Below are 14,914 nucleotides of genomic sequence, written 5' to 3'. Positions count from 1 at the left end.
AAAGTGAGGTCGAGGGTTGTCCGCAGAGCCGCAGTGCTGCAGTGCTGCAGTGCTGCCTACTATTGGCCCATAATTGGTGACCTGTCAATCACTAGGAAAACAACCCTGTTTTATAACCATTATATCCCGTTAATGACAATTATTTTGAAAATTGCCTCACATTAGAAGAAGTGAAATTAGCTACTGAGACCATAAACTCTTCTCGAAAAAATGTATTGACTTTATAGTTTGAGCAAGAAGTTGGGTTGTGGTGCCATTCACTTGCATTAGGGTTGGGCCGGGTTTGGAGTCTCATTGGAGCCAGCACCTGGTGGACTTTAGAGGAATTGCTTTAAAATTCATCCGTGGTTTTGGCCGCTTGAAACCATACGTCCAGCAGGCAGAAAGCACAAGTCCAGTTAGAATTCAGGTAATCAGGATACAGGTAGTACAGAAAACGAAGCTTGAAAGAACTTGGAAAACTCACAAGACAATCTGGCAAAGATAGAGTGAAACAAACAGCCTTAAATAGGGAATGGCTGATTAGGAAATGGATTGCACCTGGTGACTGGCGGGAAACAGGGAGAGAGAGAGAGAGAGGGAGAGAGAGAATGAGAATAACTTGACTGGATGATGACTAGAGTGAGCAAAGAACAGGGAATCAGGACTGGATCAGACGCTTGAGCTGGAACTGGCAGCAGTCGAGACACTGTATGTATGAAGCATCTAGTGGTGCCCGTATTTTTTTTGATTGAGCCAACAATTTTCTGTAGCCTCTAAAAGTAATGGTAACAAGCCTATAGAGAGCTGCTTAGTGATTTGGATATGGCCATCCATTAAACACCCTGTCTTATATTGTCTTATATTAGAATATATGTTTTACAGTATCTTTAAAATGTTCTACTATTTTGTTATTGTTGTAATGTCATTGTTATATTCTAGGGAAATGCACAGACATTGCTATATGATCAGTCACATGACTGCCTGTCACCTGTATATGAACCCATATGATTTGTATGTTTCATACGCAGATGAAGCATATAAAAAAGCGTCAGTTGACATACTGCCCAGATAAATTGTGAATATTAGTTAATGAATGAATGCTGGTTTTGTTCCCACTTTCAGTCATTTGTTTGTTTATTCATTCGTTCAATTTGCGATAATCTTTCTTTAACCAGACAAATAGTGTAAGGAAAAGTTCTCATTGACAGTCTGACAAATACCAAAACTATCAATGACATTGTTAGTGCCTTGCCCATTGAGCTTCACAGGACCTCATGTTAAAGTAAAGACAGTCATCTTAAATTTTAATGCATGTTTCAGTTTCAGTTCAGTTCAGTTCAGTTCATACATATCCATCTTTGTATCTAAGCGTTAAAGGGTTAAGGGCTGATGTGCCCCCTCTGACTTCTTTCATATTCTCTAAAATAGAATAGAATAGAACTGATTACTTTTCATTACTTCTCATTTCAGGCTTGATTTTAACTTGTGCTGATGATGAGACAATATATTAGGATAACAGCATGTTGATCATATCTAATTTCTACCATCTGGTTGAAGTGATTTTCATTGCACTAACTTTTTTCTGACCTCAATTATGCTCCCCTGAATATAGTTACAGTGGGGAGGAAAATGTAATTCTCTACTCTAATTTGAAACACAAAGTGTATGCTATGCGCCTGACCAGTGAGAGTGAAACCTCCAAATCCAACCTGATGACAAGGAGATATACGGTATACACTGCTCATCAATTCACAGTTGGAGACTTTCCACCAATTTACATCATGCAGAACAGAACAATAACAGGTAACACTTTACAATAAGGGTCACTAAGTTAAGGGTTAGTTAATGCTTAATAAGGGTTAGTTAATGCTTAATAAGCATTAACTAATCCTTAATTAACAGTTAACTAATGTGTAATTTACTAATGGTGTTCATGTTAACTAAGGTATTAATTTATACATTATTTAATAGTTTATAAAGATGACTATTAAATAATGTATAAATTAATACCTTAGTTAACATGAACACCATTAGTAAATGATTACCAGACACATTAGTTAACTGTTAATTAAGGGTTAGTTAATGCTTATTAAGCATTAACTAACCCTTAACTTAGTGACCCTTATTGTAAAGTGTTACCCAATAACATAACCAAAAAGTAAGCAGTTGGTTATGTGACAATAAGTTATCCTTGCACTTAGGCAAATCTGAATGTATTGTTTTTGGAACAAGGCATAATTTAAGGGACCTAACCAGTTTTTCTGTTGAATGTAATGGAACAAAGATACAAGAAAAGTGTTCTGTTACTTATCTTGGATGTGAACTGGAACAGTGTATGACTAGTGAGTCTATGGCCCTCTCTGTCATTGGGAAGGTCCATTCAAAGACAAAGTATCTGGCAAGAATATCCAAGTTCCTTGATAAGGAAACCATGAGGACATTAGCTACATCATTAGTTCAATGCCACTATGATTACACCTGCGTAACCTGGTACAGTGGTATAACTAAAAGAACAAAAGCTAAGCTTCAAAAAGCTCAGAACAAACTAATGAGGGTCGTCCTTTCGTTTGGAATAAAATCCCAAACGAAATTAAATCTGCCCATTCTCTGAATAGTTTTAAAAAACAACTGAAAAAATGGATGCTGAGTAAGTTTGTATAGTGAAACATCTTTTCTAGGACAGTTCTAAGTTTGGACTGGTTTCTGAACTTGTGTGTTTTTTTATTATTTTCATGATTGTATAATATTGATGTTTTTATTAGGTGTTTTAGTGTAAAAATGGGATATTAGTAGCATATACATGTCACTCCCTTTTCCTGCCTGCCTCCTAGCCTAGACCTCAGGACCGCAATGGAAATAAGTCATGTGACTTTTTTGCGATATCCTGATGAATTTTAGTACTGTATGTACATTTGTATATTGTATTTTAATTTATCGAATAAAGTCAATCAATCAATCAATCAATCAATCAACATCAGATAGGCATTCTTTCACTGAAAAATTAAAGCTTGAGCAGGTAGGCCTACTAGTTATATGAATAGCTACAAGCTTGCTAGGTGCAGTTTTCATAATTCTGCAGTACATAGCTGTGAGAAAAATAAATTATTCAAAGAGCTGATTATTATTCATTTGTCCACTGATATTGAAATGACATCCAGAGACCTTAGAATTTGGTGTGACTTGGTCTGGGGCTTGTGACCTGACTTGAGCGTTTTGATATGGATTTGCTTGAGACTTGTACCCTATGACTTGTGTCTTACTTGTGGCTCATGCAAGACTATAAGAAGGAGAGAAGAATCCTCTTATACAAACAACAGAGAGAGAAAAGAAAGAATGCTTCATTTACTCATAAGTAGTTAAAATCATTATGCACATGGTAGCATCCATGCTGAATTGCACATAGAATTTACATAAATTACATCCAGGTCTAATACAACAAAACACCCACAAAGGTTTAAAAAGGTCACATAAAGGGAAGTTGCCAGGAAAGCATGAACAACATGAGAGCAATCTGAGACAAACACAGGAAACCCACACAATATAATGTACACAACTGGGCAGTCACTTTCGCATGTTTAGTAACCTGCTCATGTAAGGTAAGAATCTATAGGGTTCCATGGCAAACCTGGTCCAATTTGTCTGGTGGCCACGCCTGGATTACCAACCGGCACACAGGACTGACGCCCCGGGGGCCCTGGACCACCAAGGGCCCCAAAACTCTGTGTAGATTAATTTGCAATTGTAAATTTGTCCTCTCATACAAATGCGCATACCATCATGGCTTCCTCTTCCTCAGGCAGCCTCTTCACTGCCTAATAAAATGTTTTATCCAATCCAAGATGAGAAAGCAGAACTATAGATATTGGGATTACACTGACCTCTTGTGGAGGCTGCATAGCATGAGTGAATAACATTGTTGATTACTAATTGATTTACTATGTTTAACAGGAAAAAAGTACAAACAACATAGTTTAATATTTCCATGTTTAATTTTTTCCCACACATTTTGTGTAATTGTATTGAAACATTTCCCTCATCTCCAAATTTATCACTATTCTTTAAAAATAGCAGTTATCACGGCTGAATAGTTTGATTTCAGTGTGGTATATAGAAATTGGTGAGATGTCGCGCGTGGAAATTGTAAGTCATTGTGGGGACAAAGGCAAATTTTAGAAGTGAAAATCCGGAAAAAGGTGCACAGGAAAAAGATGATGAGTGGAATTTGTGGATAGTCATAAGTCCCTGGCGGAGAGAGAGAGAGGAGGGCCGAGCAGGGCCTTGGTGACATCTCCAAACATGTCAGCACAGCACATTGGACAACACGGCCCTGCCCTCAGAACCAAATCACAAGATCAACAAGGGCAAAGCTGTTTTCTCTCAGCCCCCAACGCCAACCTGTTGTCCTTTAAGGAGAGAACCTACCGCGGAAAGGTTGAACCGTTCGCAGGTGTCCTCTCCTGAGGATCCAATCATATCTCCTTATCTGACACTCAATCTTTGGATCTAATCCCTTGAGTCCGCCATGACTGTTTCAGTTTTCTCCAGACTTGGGTATATCTGCTCTCTGAGTGTCCTGCTTCTGCTGTCGGCTAGTCTGAGCCTGAGCAGTCCCATCACGTCTCCTGAGAACCATCACAGGGCATCAGTCGGTAGGGATGTTCTTGATAATCCGCTACTTGAGCAGACTGACTTGGATGCACAGGACCTCCTCAGCCAGTTTCTGTCCACACTAAACCTCACGGAGCAGGGGCCCCAGCCCGGGCCCCTCGCTGCCCGTAAGGAGCCACCAGAGTACATGCTGGAGCTGTATAACCGATTTGCCACTGACCGCACTGCTGTGCCCTCAGCCAACATTGTGCGCAGTTTCAAGAATGAAGGTACAAACTTCTTTTTGTCTAAAGCTACCAAAATCCTGCAAATATTATATATTTTGTAAAGAAAATTAAAAATTTCGTGCAAATTTCTCAAAATGATGTGTAACAAACAAGCGGAAGCAGTGAAATAACTGGGATGATGTTTGATATTCAGGAATATTAAGGAAATAATTTAATCATGTCAACAAAATTGGGGTACTTTGTGTTCATGAAAGTCACAGTGATATTACAGTGCAATTACAGGACCAGAAGCATTAAAGCGTTTGTACTGTTATGTTTGAAATAACAATGCTACGCTTGAGCTAAGTTTTGAAAATGTATTGCTACTATAGTTCAAACAAAACAATTATATGCCTTCTAATAATAATGCAAGGGTACATTATAGTGTTGAAGATATACTGTAGATCAACTTATCTTTTGACAAAAAAATAAACAAATAAATCATGCAAAACACAATTGAGACACCCATATTGATATTTTAATTTCAGATTCCTCCCCCTACAGTGTGACGGCCAGGGGTGTGAGGATACACCCCTTGCTGTTCAACATCTCCATCCCCCACCATGAACACATAACAATTGCCGAGCTCCGCCTTTACACCATGGTCCAGAGGGCCCATGCTGGCCTTGACCGCAAGGTGACCATCTACAAAATACATGAGGGCGTTCTTTGGACAAAAGAGGTGGGGACAGAGGGGAGGAGGAGGGATAAGGAGGAGGTGGTGGAGATGAAGGACTTGGAGGAACTGGTGACAAAGCATATCCATGCCAAAGATAACAGCTGGATGTCATTTGACCTGACTCATGTGATTACGCTCTGGCGGAAGTCGGGGTGTGCAACACACAGACTGGAGGTTCATGTTGCAACTCTGGAGCCCGAAGAGGAGAGGGCCAGACTAGGGGTCACAGGAGAGGGTGAAAAGTTGGTTGATGTCGATATTGACAGAAGCCTGGCGGGGAAACACAATGCGGTGATGATTGTATTCTCGGATGATCAGAGCAGAGACCACAAACAGGATAAGCAAGAACTCAACCAGATGATTGAACATGAGAATGACCCTCCTGAAAATCTAGAGCAGAGCCAGCAGGCTTTCTGGGGGCACGTTACTCAGAACAGCGGCCACGCTGACCAGAAAGAGTCGGACAAACAGTCTCTCCTGCAGCTGCAGTCCAGCCTTATCTATGACACGCCTCCCCGAATCCGTCGCAATGTTAAGAGTGAGCCATGCAAGAGGACCCCGCTCTCTGTGGATTTTAAAGACATTGGCTGGGATACATGGATCATCCAGCCACTGGCCTACGAAGCGTACGAGTGCAACGGTGTGTGCAACCCACCTATGACCCCCGAGGTCTCGCCTACCAAACACGCCATAGTCCAGAGTCTGCTGAGCGTTAAGCGTCCGCAGAGAGCATCGCGCGCCTGCTGTGTACCTACTAAGTTGGAGCCGATCTCACTCCTTTACTATGATAACGGGGTGATCACTTTCAACCACAAGTATGAGGGGATGGTGGTGGCAGAGTGTGGCTGTAGATAGTCCTGAAACTGATGCTATTAGACAGAGCTAGAGACTGTGGACTGATGGACCCTGAGAAGTCAATGTGGTATTTCAACCAACGGCATCTGAGAAGACAACTCTACTACTGCTTATCTGATACCGACATAAATATAATATACAACCAATAAACAATCATCTATCTATCTATCTGTCTATCTGTCTGACCATATGTCCGTCTGTCTGCCTGTCCGTCCGTCTAGCTAAAGTATCAAGAGATCTGGATTTTGTTGTGCAGCAGGCAGTGAGATGGACATAAATCTGTGCAATGTGATGTAAATTTGCAATTGTATAGAAGTATATCTTCAATTACGAGGCTGCATTAAGATGCTATTAGTGTAGAATATAAAGCTTTATAAAGCTAAACAAGTAATTCTGTGAAACTTAATGAACAAAATGTGTTGTTTTATTCTGTTTTATTTATCCAATTAAGTTTTTTAGTGTTTTTGGATGCGTTAACTAATTTAATGTAAATGAAAGAAAAAAAATGTTACTAATAGCTCCTAGTGTTTGCAAGAGAATGGCCTTAATCCGATCCTCTTGTACAGAGCAAAGGACAAAATGAAGAGAAAAGTTTTGATACCAAACGTTTGTACAAATGACACATTGCATCCTGGCACAATGTGCTGTGCAATCTGTTTGAGCTGATGTTTGAGTGAGGTCCATGTTATTATAATAGCTTTAGGACCAGTAAAGTGTCCAATACTGCAGATTTGACAGTTACAATGACAACCTACTGCTTTGAATAATTTGGAAATATTTATATGGGCTCTGTGCAAGTAAAAGTAGGATAAGATGATCTTTCAAGGAACAGAATATGGAAAGCAGGTTTTCTGTCTACTTTTTGTTCAGGCAGAAATTGCTTTTTTTAAATTTTTTTTAGCACATATCCTGAATGCAAAAATTGGCTTCAGCTTATTCAACCAAAATGGCCTGCAGGTTTCTGGATGATTTTGAATGGTTCTGTGAAAATATCTGCATTAAGGATTCCTTACAGACAGTTTGGGGATTATATATTGCATACCTACCTATTTTTTGCAAGAACTTGCTGTGGAGCATTGTCTACATTGTCTGCGTAAAGAGGATTTCTCATCAATTCAGTTTTTTGAATGTAAAAATTCTGTCTTGAATGCAGTTTAAATTGTGCCAAATTGCTTGTCACATAGGAAATATAGAGTGCATCTTACAGATCTGTGAGTGGCATCATTTGTTCATGTAACCTCATGGCATCTTGGAACCTTGGAGCCATGGAGATATTTAAAGATTTTGACATTTTTCTCATTATTTGCATATATATACAGCTTTTGACTAGGAAAAGATTTTCATGGTATCTTGGAGCTGTTGAGGACTTCTTGTCTTTTTACCATCTACAGCCATTGTCACCTATGATACCGAAAAATGCAACTGCAGTAAAGATCTTTGATATAGAACAGCCTCATCTCCGACTTGTGATTCTGACACTGACATTAATTATATTTATTATAGCCTACCTGTAATATACAAAGTGAAAATTCAGGTGGGATGTTTCCTAAAATGAGACATTTCTGAGCAGTTCTCCACACTGAACTCTTGCCTCATTATAAGGTAATCGCAGTGCTTCCCACCACATCATGCCCCCCCTCACAACCCCACCCCTCGCTCCTCATCCCTCTCGCGTCACATGCCTGGCGAGCCTCTCTCTGCCCCCTGCCATGCCATAGTGATAACGAGGTGTCAGAGCCTGGAGTCTTGTAGACCGTCACTCAGGATGAGAAGCCACTCCAAGTGGGCAGCGTTTGGGAGAGGGTGGTGTCAGATTCCTGATCTCCAACACCAACATGCTCTATTGACAGTCCAGCCAACAGGTTGCTTGGCGCCCTCTGATCCCTCCCACTTCCTTTTTCTGACATGGGCATGCTGACGCCCTTATCAAGGCCATGGCAACAGAACAAATGGAAAAAAAAAAATCATGTCACATCATCACCTAGCTTCTGCTGTTAACAGTCGGAAGCAGATAACAACGATGGAATAACATTGTGGAACCTTCTAAGTTAAAGGGGTCGAAACACTAAAACATGTTTTTTGACATGTTAACTGATATGTAGGTGTTGTTTGAGATAGAAGACAAAGCTAGGCATAACCTCCACACTGCCAATGTTTTAGGCGCTAAATTGACAACTGCCATTGGATGTTTTGCAGCGTCTTACTTTAGTTTGACTCCTCGTAATCAGAGTCCACCCCCTCCACCACTGTTTCTCCTGTTTCATTGCATTTTTCAAACTAGTGGGGTAAGTGGAGAGAGACTGAAACTGGGGGTACCATCACCCTTTAATAAGTACCTCACTCTACCCAGATTTGCAAAGGTTAAGTGTGCATATCAAAGCTATCAGCTACTAGTGAACAAGTTGACTTTTTAATGTGGCACACATTAAAAACCTCAATATTCAGTGACGAGGAAATTCAACTTAATATACTGTTTTATTGAATAGTTGTGTAGAGGTCCAGACACACCAATATGTATATTGTGAGTGATATTCATTTTAAAAGCCTGGCTTTCAACTGTCCTCTCAAGTGTTGTCCTCATTTTGGGGCTTTCGGATTCTATCCAGATCTTTTTTTTTGAGTAGGATTTTTCTGTTAAAATTGGTGAAATAATGTAAGTAGTGATGACATACATAACACAGAAACTTAACATAAGTTACTATAGATTTTAATGCATTACTGAATAAATATTTTGAGAACCACCATGGTGCGGATGTTGCGCTATCCTCAAAAAAACCATAAAATATTGGAATGCTAAGCTAAGTACGGCTAGTGATTTTTTCACTGTTTTTCATTGCATCTTCAAAACCCATCAGAATCCACCTCAACAAATAAAGAAATGCATGACAGAGGAATGTTAGTGTCCCTAACAAATCTCTTATTTGGGCTGAAAATGATGTCACGCTTGAGAGGACAAGGTCGCTTGGGCTGTTCATGTTTTAGCTGCAGGAACAGTGTGTAAACGATGATACAGAAAACAATTTTAGATTAAGTTAGTGTCTCTTATCAAATAAAATAAATAAAAGGTTTATAAGCTTGTTTACCACCTGTGCTTATTAGCATTATTAATGTGTTTTCTGTAGGCGAGCACACTATTATTCTTCCATAACTGCTTTTTATCAGTGTGCCTGCTGAGAGAGAGAAATGACCAGCTTTGTTCACCCATCATGCTAGGAATGATCTGGAAATACTGATGGGTCTTCACTTTAGAAATCCTGTCGATCCAGTGGGTCAGGGCTTCCTGGTCTCAAAGCATAAAGACATGGTTAATTTCATTGGCAGACTTGGTGGGGAGCTATGCAGCAAGAGAGAGGAGGGAACATTGTCCTAATTAACTTAAAACCAAAATTTGACATCACTCCAAAATCTGAAAGATGACAGTGACAATGCTTAACTGGACAGTTAACATGTTTCTTTTACGAAATACAAAAAACAAATTTCCATTGGCAATTGCCTTTTTCCCTGACCTATTGAAAACATACTGATCCATGACCCCAAAGCCATTTTACACCTAAATATTTTCCATTGAAATTGTGCTAAATTTCTTGGAAAAGTCATGAAAAAAGTTGTGGTATTTGATAAGCAAAGACGTGTAGGAACACTGTATGTGATCAAGAAATGTATTGGATTAGTGTTCCTTCAAAGGCAACAAAATCTTTGGGAAGCCAAGCTTAACATTATGACATTAAACATTTTACCAGTTCAAACAAAGATTCTGCCTTTATTTACTGTCCTTTTATTACCACTGTACTGTCTTGTTTGTTTTTATGCTGGTCTGTAAAGCACTTGTTTTTTAGAAAAATGCTATATAAATAAAGTTCTTCTGAAATTATAAACACATGGCTCTTCTCATTTGGAGATATGGTGGAGAGAGTTATACAGTAATAGATAGGGGAATGTTGGCATTCATGTCACATTATATTATGACCACAAGGGGGAGACTTTTCATAAATAATCTTTTTCTCATCATCACACCACATCACGATTTGAAGGAAAAGACTGAGTTGAATACAGGACAAGACAGTAATGAAAAGATTCAGGGTTCAGGGAGAGAGAAAAATAGAGATTTGGAAGTTTTCACGCTGCACTGGCAAGCTGCTGAACATGTTGTCAAGAAGATAACAGACCTGCTGCTTCCTCTTGAAGTTTGTACTTGGGCAGATATATCCAGAGAAGTTTATATCCTTCCTTTTCAAAAATAACAGGCCAATGTTGTTATTTTTCTGTACATGGTGGCCTTCAGAAGAACATGGAAAGATATGAAGTCAAAGAACATCCTCTGACGTGTGCTCTTTATGGCACATTTCCCAATGTGCTTAGGGCACCATTGCCAGCAATGTTACTGTAAGAAGCCAACTTTCTGTCGCCTCCGACTCTGTGATCACTTGTATTGTGTTTCAACATTACGTATATCACAATACTGATGTTGTCATCGACATATCTTTCTGCTTCTGTCATCTGTCAGATGACTGCAGGACCATAGAAAAGTGATTTGATCGAGTCACAAAATGCTAACAGCACAGAAATTACCGTTAGCCTTGGTTAGTGAGCATTTTGTGACCCTCGATCAAAGTCGCCTGACAACAGAAACAGGAAGATGACAACACCTGTATTGTGTTATATATGTTGATACACAAAATAAGTGATCACAGAGTCAGAGGCAACAGATTTTTGTGAAAAAGGTCTAGATGGGCAACTCGTGGCTCCTGGGCTGCATGCCCAGGAGCCCCCAGATCAATCCTTTTTTAAAAAATTATTATCAAGTATTGATTTCACTGAGACTTTTTCTTTTGGCTGTAATACTCTGTTTGACTACTAGAGAGCCCACCTACTGGGGCACTCTATCGAAAGGGAACGGGCCTCGCAGGTTTCTCATTGACCAGACAGCATGAAGGCTAAATTAGACTTCTCCGTCGAACTGCTGCCATATCAACAGCATAGCTGCCTCCGGCGGTCCAAGCATTTATGGTTGTGTTGGTCAGTGGCGTAATTGTGTCTAAAACATTGGGGGGACCAACTGAAGCTCCGGGGAGGGCCCAGAAAATTTTACTAATTTGAAATGCATTTCCTGCAATTCTACAGACTTTGGCATCACTGTTGAGCTTTCTTGAATACAGTAAAAGATAGACTAATGCTAAGTGACAAACTATTAATATATGTAGGCCTAAGTTTTGAACACAATTAAAACAGTTTTTTAATACCATCCTTTTCTCTATTGGTTATATATTTTTTCTTTTACAGTGTAATGTGTCTACTTGGAAAACAGGGTAACTACATAAATCTTAACAATGGAGTAAAGATCAACACAACCAACTATCCTACATGAAACATGCATGACTGCACACATATTACATTCTCTTGTTTAAAGACCACTAGCCTTGTATTGTGGATCTGTAATGCTCCATTAACGTACATTTTCACATCTACCAAGTCACATGAGAGCAAGCTAATGTAAAAGCACATTACAATATAAACCAGAAGATAATTAATGAGGACTTGAGACTGATACAATTCAAATTATTCAACAGAGTTTATTATTATGGTACCCCACAGGTCTGTGTGTGTGTGTGCTAAATGTTATTGAAGTGATGCATCTATTCAAACAGCAGTCACCATTAGTGTGTGGCTACAGGTGTTTATGGTCCAGCTATAAGACAGCAGAGCTGTTTTTAAGTATTTTGGTGCAACTCCAAGTCAAGTCTCAAGTCATTCGAGGCAAGTCCAAGTCAAGTCTCAAGTCACTTGAGACGAGTCTCAAGTCAAGTCACAAGTCTTTCAGGGCTTACTGTTAAGTCTTCATAATTGCAAGTCAAGATGCAAGTCTTTCAGGTATGTGAATGCTGACTATGCCCATTACAATGACATGGGACCAGTTCTTGCTTTTTTAAAGTTTAACTTTTTTTATTCTATTCTTTTTCTTTGCTGCGTACCTGGCTAGAACATGACATTAGACAGTGGATAACACCATGATAGCAATGATCCCATGTACAGAGATGGAGTGAGCAGATTATTTTTCCAGCTGGGTTCTAATGCTACCGTCCCTTACAGTTTGAGGGCTTTTATTTTACAACTTTAATTTTGCTAGTTAATTTGATGCCCACTCACTGGGTTCAGAGGTATCAAACACAAGGCAGAGTCCAGTTTGGGATGAGGTTGGGATATGATTGGCATGCTTGGTGATTGATGACATATGTGGTTTCGATAGTGAATGTCTCGTATCACAAATAAACTGAATGAACGATGAAGTGGCGTATGAATTTGGCCGTATAGGATTTAGCAGACATTGATCTGACCGTATTTTGTATTGCAAATGAATGTAATGACTCAACTTACATTGGCAAGAACGCAAAAAGACAATCAATTGTTAAACTGAAGATCCAGATTCAATCGAGGCTGTCAGACACGACAACCTCTTCCTCCATTCACAGCGATCTCGTGGGTGTGTGTTACACGCCCCGCGCATCCAAGCTGCTTATAAGGATTGTGCAATTGGGAAGGACAATCAGAAAGGGAGGAGTGTGTGTGATGGCCAGGAAAAAGGAGACTTACAGGGAATTCTTCACATAAATATTGCAATTATTTCCTATCAGACATTGTTGGACAAAATGGACTGCAGCTTAACTCTATTCATATACATTTATTATGCCACACAATTTCTCTAATTTCTCTGAGTTGTTCGCCGCTTTCATCCCGGTGCAGCTGGACCGGCTGGAGGCTTGGCGTGTTTATGCTTCAAGGCTGTTAGACAACATTTAGGCCTATATCACACACACACACACACACACACACACACACACACACACACCTAAGAAACATGTGACATCCAATTGCACATAAATTTTTACTTATTTTACATACATTCGTTTTCAAAAGATTGACTTGTAAATGCATGCATCTACAAGCCTACTCCAAATAGAAAAAAAGTTCTACGTAATAGGCTAAAAATAATTTAAAATAAACCAAACTCATTTTTGGCATTCAATTGGCAGCTTGGCCCACTGTTTCTCCTCCACCGATCAGAACATGGCTTCGCTTCACCATTCTAACCAATTATGACATCACTGGATGGAGCTGGACTCTGCTCTACCAATCAGAGCCTGTCTCAGCTGCACTGATGACATCACAATCAGAATTCTGATGTGTTTGGTCACAGCAGCTCAGGGCATAAAAAGCCCCACTTGAGGTCTTCAGCTTCATACCTTACCACACTGTGTGGTAAGATATACTCCCCTGGGCGCTGGTACAGCTGTTGCTTGGATGGCAGCAAGAGGCTCTCTTTGGGAACCTTTTTACATGCGTGTTTGGAAACTTTCTCTTATATTAAGTTAATAGTTCACTGAAATGTGTTTCTGAGAGAAATGAGGACCCTGTGAAAACACGCCTTCACATGATCGCAATCCTGTCAAAACCGGCACAAGACACTGAGAGATGGAGCAGGAGCAACAGATTGGTGGTGTCGCTCATGCCAGCTTTTTTTTTTATTTATATGGTTTTAGTTCTTTTTCTAGTTCATTTTGATAGTTTGGACCAGGTGGCGTGGCGGTTAGCGAACGCGTTTCATTGAAGAGCTGGTGGTTGGTACAAAGAGGCGCGGTTCGCGTCCTGCTGAAGCCAACCTGCCAGACGCTCCAAAGGTGTGGTCTGGCGGTTAGCGATGGCAGTTCGTTGAAGAGCTGGTGGTTGGTACGAAGAGACGCGGTTCGCCTCCCGCTGAAGCCAGCCAGTCCAAACGGTGGTCTGGTGGTCGTGGTTGAAGCACGGTTCACCTCCTGCTCAAGCGACGGCGGTTCGTTGAAGAGTTGGTGATTGGTACGAAGAGACGCGGTTCGCCTCCTGCTGAAGCCAGCCAGTCCAAACGGTGGTCTGGCAGTTGCGGTTGAGGCGCCTGCCTGTCACGCAGGAGACAGGGGTTCAATTCCCCGACGGGGAGACAAGCTTCCCTGAATTTCTATCTATCTTATCTTACAGGGTTGTAGGCCTTTGTCAAAGTCAACAGTAAGAGCTTTACCAGGGGCTCCAGGGAACGTGCTGTGTGCTGCCGCTGCTGCTCCTGCTGCTGCAGCAGTACTGTTAAGCCAGGTGGTATTAGTCAGTAGTGGCAAGCAACAACACTGCTGCTGCTACTACTACAGCTGCTGCAGCAGTATAGGCCTAGTAGTGGTAGTTCCAGTTGTTCGAATTACAGATATCGTTTTGGCTAGTCATAATGTAATGATAGATATTGTAAATTAGCATTTAAGATATCTCTAATTACATTATGACTAGTCAAAATGCTAATTTAATTTATCTTTTATTACATTATGACTAGTCAAAATGCCAATTTAAGATATCTCTTATTACATTATGACTAGTCAAAATGCTAATTTAAGATATCTTTTATTACATTATGACTAGTCAAAATGCTAGAGGTGTCAAACACAAGGCAGAGTCCAGTTTGGGATGAGGTTGGGATATCATTGGCATGCTTGATGATTGATGACATACC

The 14,914-nt window shown here is 40.2% G+C and overlaps 1 protein-coding gene across 1 annotated transcript; it reads left to right on the top strand.

Annotated features, from left to right (window-relative positions):
- Positions 1–4,504: 4,504 nt before the first annotated feature.
- On the top strand, positions 4,505–6,390 carry LOC139923942 (bone morphogenetic protein 10-like). The gene is made up of 2 exons (XM_071914852.2): positions 4,505–4,859; positions 5,345–6,390. Exons 1-2 carry the CDS (start codon positions 4,505–4,507, stop codon positions 6,388–6,390), a joined length of 1,401 nt encoding a protein of 466 aa, XP_071770953.2.
- The last annotated feature ends 8,524 nt before the right edge of the window (positions 6,391–14,914 follow it).

The sequence above is a fragment of the Centroberyx gerrardi genome, chromosome 2 (genome assembly GCF_048128805.1).
Source record: "Centroberyx gerrardi isolate f3 chromosome 2, fCenGer3.hap1.cur.20231027, whole genome shotgun sequence".
Lineage (NCBI taxonomy): Eukaryota > Metazoa > Chordata > Actinopteri > Beryciformes > Berycidae > Centroberyx > Centroberyx gerrardi.
Note: the sequence above shows the minus strand (reverse complement) of the source record. Positions and strands in the feature narration are given on the sequence as shown.